The 2,526-nt window shown below is 39.2% G+C and overlaps 1 protein-coding gene across 1 annotated transcript; it reads left to right on the top strand.

Annotated features, from left to right (window-relative positions):
• Nucleotides 1–775: 775 nt before the first annotated feature.
• LOC121264778 lies at nucleotides 776–2,140 on the top strand. Its single transcript, XM_041168077.1, has one exon. It carries the CDS (start codon nucleotides 776–778, stop codon nucleotides 2,138–2,140), a length of 1,365 nt encoding a protein of 454 aa, XP_041024011.1.
• Nucleotides 2,141–2,526: the final 386 nt, after the last annotated feature.

The raw sequence follows: 2,526 nt of genomic DNA, 5'->3' as shown, positions 1-2,526 counted from the left end.
TTTTTTATTATTTTTTTATTACTATTCATAAACATTCTCAATATTTTTTAAATATTCTCATTACCCAGACGTAGCCTTGTTATCTCCTGAGTCGTGTCATACTGCAACCCTTGCGTGAAGCAAGAATGGCATAATATATTGTTAACTTTTTCAGGAAAGAGAGAGCTTCGACTTTTAGTACTTAAATTATTCGAAGCGCGCACTTTTGCAATGGTATATGTGCTGGCTTGATCCCGCAATAAACTCCCACATGAACGACAGTAATAATATTTGTATCGCAAAAAAAGTATAATACCAAACTTGCTGTGTTAACAAAGATTTTTTTTTTTTTTAAATGTCTGTCACATACATATACATATATATATTAATATATATAGTTCTTATTGTATCTAAATGTATGGCTATATATAAGTAACACCAACGTCCTTGATCGATAAAGATGAATGATTAACCAATAGTATTTTATACAACTTCCACAATTTATAACCTCTGCAAAAGATTGTACGAATAATATTAAAATGTCATTTGACGTAATAACTACTCACTTATTGAGAGTCAATTGAGATTCTCTCTGATTGTATTTAGCGGTTCAATGTAGAGGTAAATTAAATACTTTCTGCCTGTACAGAGTCGATCACTTCTCAGCCTAGCTAGTATAAAGTAGATGATCACTTCGCATGACTACCGTTCACGTAACAAGAGTTCAAAGGAAAAAAAAAAAACAACAACAGCGAACGGCCTGTTTAATTGGGTGGGTGCACTAATCATCTACGCCATGGCCGGCCGAGATCAGGAGCATCATGTTACCATAGAGCTACAGTGTGGCTTGGATGAAAGGTTTCTTCAATTGGAGAGTGCAGGAAACTACGATATCATGCCAAATAAAGCTGGAAAGGTTCCACTCTTCATGAAAAATCACCCAAATCTCTCGAAGTATTTTGAGCCGAGCTTTGTATCATTCGGTCCTGTCCATCATGGTAATAAAAAATACCAGTCAGCAGAAAAGTACAAGCTTAGATTGGCAAACTACTTCGTCAAAGACAGTGGTAAATTTGCTAATCTTTTGTACCAGAAAGTTGAGGACAACTGCGAGAGACTGATGCAGTACTTCGACGAGGAAGTGGCCGGAGATTACAATAAGCAGGACCTCGCCTGGATGCTGTTTGTGGACGGGTGTGCAGTTTTACAGTCCATTTTCTGTGTAGTTGAGGTAACATTCGAAGAATTGAAAATTGAACACGATAAAATGGCTTTATGGGAACAGGATTTGTTCTTGTTGGAGAACCAACTTCCGTATCAACTCTTACTGGATTTGATGGATTCCAGCGCGAAGAAAGATGCATTGAGGACATCCATCAAAGCCTTCATCAATAAGCATAGCGTGGCGCTGCATAGTTATAATCAGAAAGAGCCCGAGGGGCCAGCCCATATTCTGGATTACCTCTGGCAGATTCTCGTGGACGAAGAGCAATATTTAAATCACTTCAAGATCATGAAATGGTATCGACATGCAGAGCGCCACGGCCAATCCGTCCCGTGGCATCACAACGTGCAGGAACTTAAAACCGCAGGAATCAATGTGAAGCCTGGTAAAGGCCGTACCTTGACAGACATAGATTTCATCTATAATCTACTGAATTTCTATCCCGGATACCTCTCGATACCCCCAGTAGTAATTGACTACGCGACGGGGTTCAAGCTCGTCAACTTGATAGCCTACGAAATGACTCGTCCAGGTATGTCCAATTACGACGGCGTCAGATCTTACGTATCATTCCTCGGTTCGATCCTCGATGGAACCGGTGACGTCAAGGAACTAATCAAAGCACGCGTCCTATACAACTTCCTTGACAAGGATGATGAAGTGTTTCAGCTCTTCAAAGATATATCCAGCACCCTGAATATTCCTGTCCCAAATGAATTTCATGTGAATGTCAAGCGCAAGATTGAGAAGTACTACGGCAACAAATACAGGATATGGATGGCTCAATTGTTTCACGATCTCTTCAACAGACCCTGGAAGATCCTTACTTTTTTTGGCTCATTCTCCGCGCTTTTTCTAACTGCCACTCAGACTTTGTACCCAATTTTCTCTCCATCTGGACACGGCGAAGATCAAGTCCGCAAGAAATTTATATGAAACGCACGATCGATCGAGAGGAAATTACGGTACTGAGAATTCATTTTCTCGCTGTTAGTTTATTAATTAACTTTCCTAGCCTCTACCTGCATGCGTCGATCTACTTATAAGCTAATTATGGGCTTAAATATTCTTTGCCTCAGGTAAGTCGACGTATTTCTTTCCAACAATAAACGAACCAGCATAAAGACCGATCGAGTTCTACGTACGTACGTACGTACGCATATATAGGCCAATTACCTGGTGGCTGGTGTAAATGTAATGTGTGTGAGATAAATAATATTAATAATATTAATGATTAATTATGTGTAATATATAAGTGTCAACCAACGTGTGTCTGCTTAATAAAATAGCTGGCTGTTTTATGGTTTATTAATTCTCTCTGT

Source organism: Juglans microcarpa x Juglans regia, chromosome 5D (genome assembly GCF_004785595.1).
Source record: "Juglans microcarpa x Juglans regia isolate MS1-56 chromosome 5D, Jm3101_v1.0, whole genome shotgun sequence".
NCBI classification, from domain to species: domain Eukaryota; kingdom Viridiplantae; phylum Streptophyta; class Magnoliopsida; order Fagales; family Juglandaceae; genus Juglans; species Juglans microcarpa x Juglans regia.
Note: the sequence above shows the minus strand (reverse complement) of the source record. Positions and strands in the feature narration are given on the sequence as shown.

What these genes read in the sequence shown, in the direction of transcription:
- LOC121264778 (XM_041168077.1), top strand. Translation starts at nt 776, where the DNA reads ATGGCCGGCCGAGATCAGGAGCATCATGTTACCATAGAGCTACAGTGT.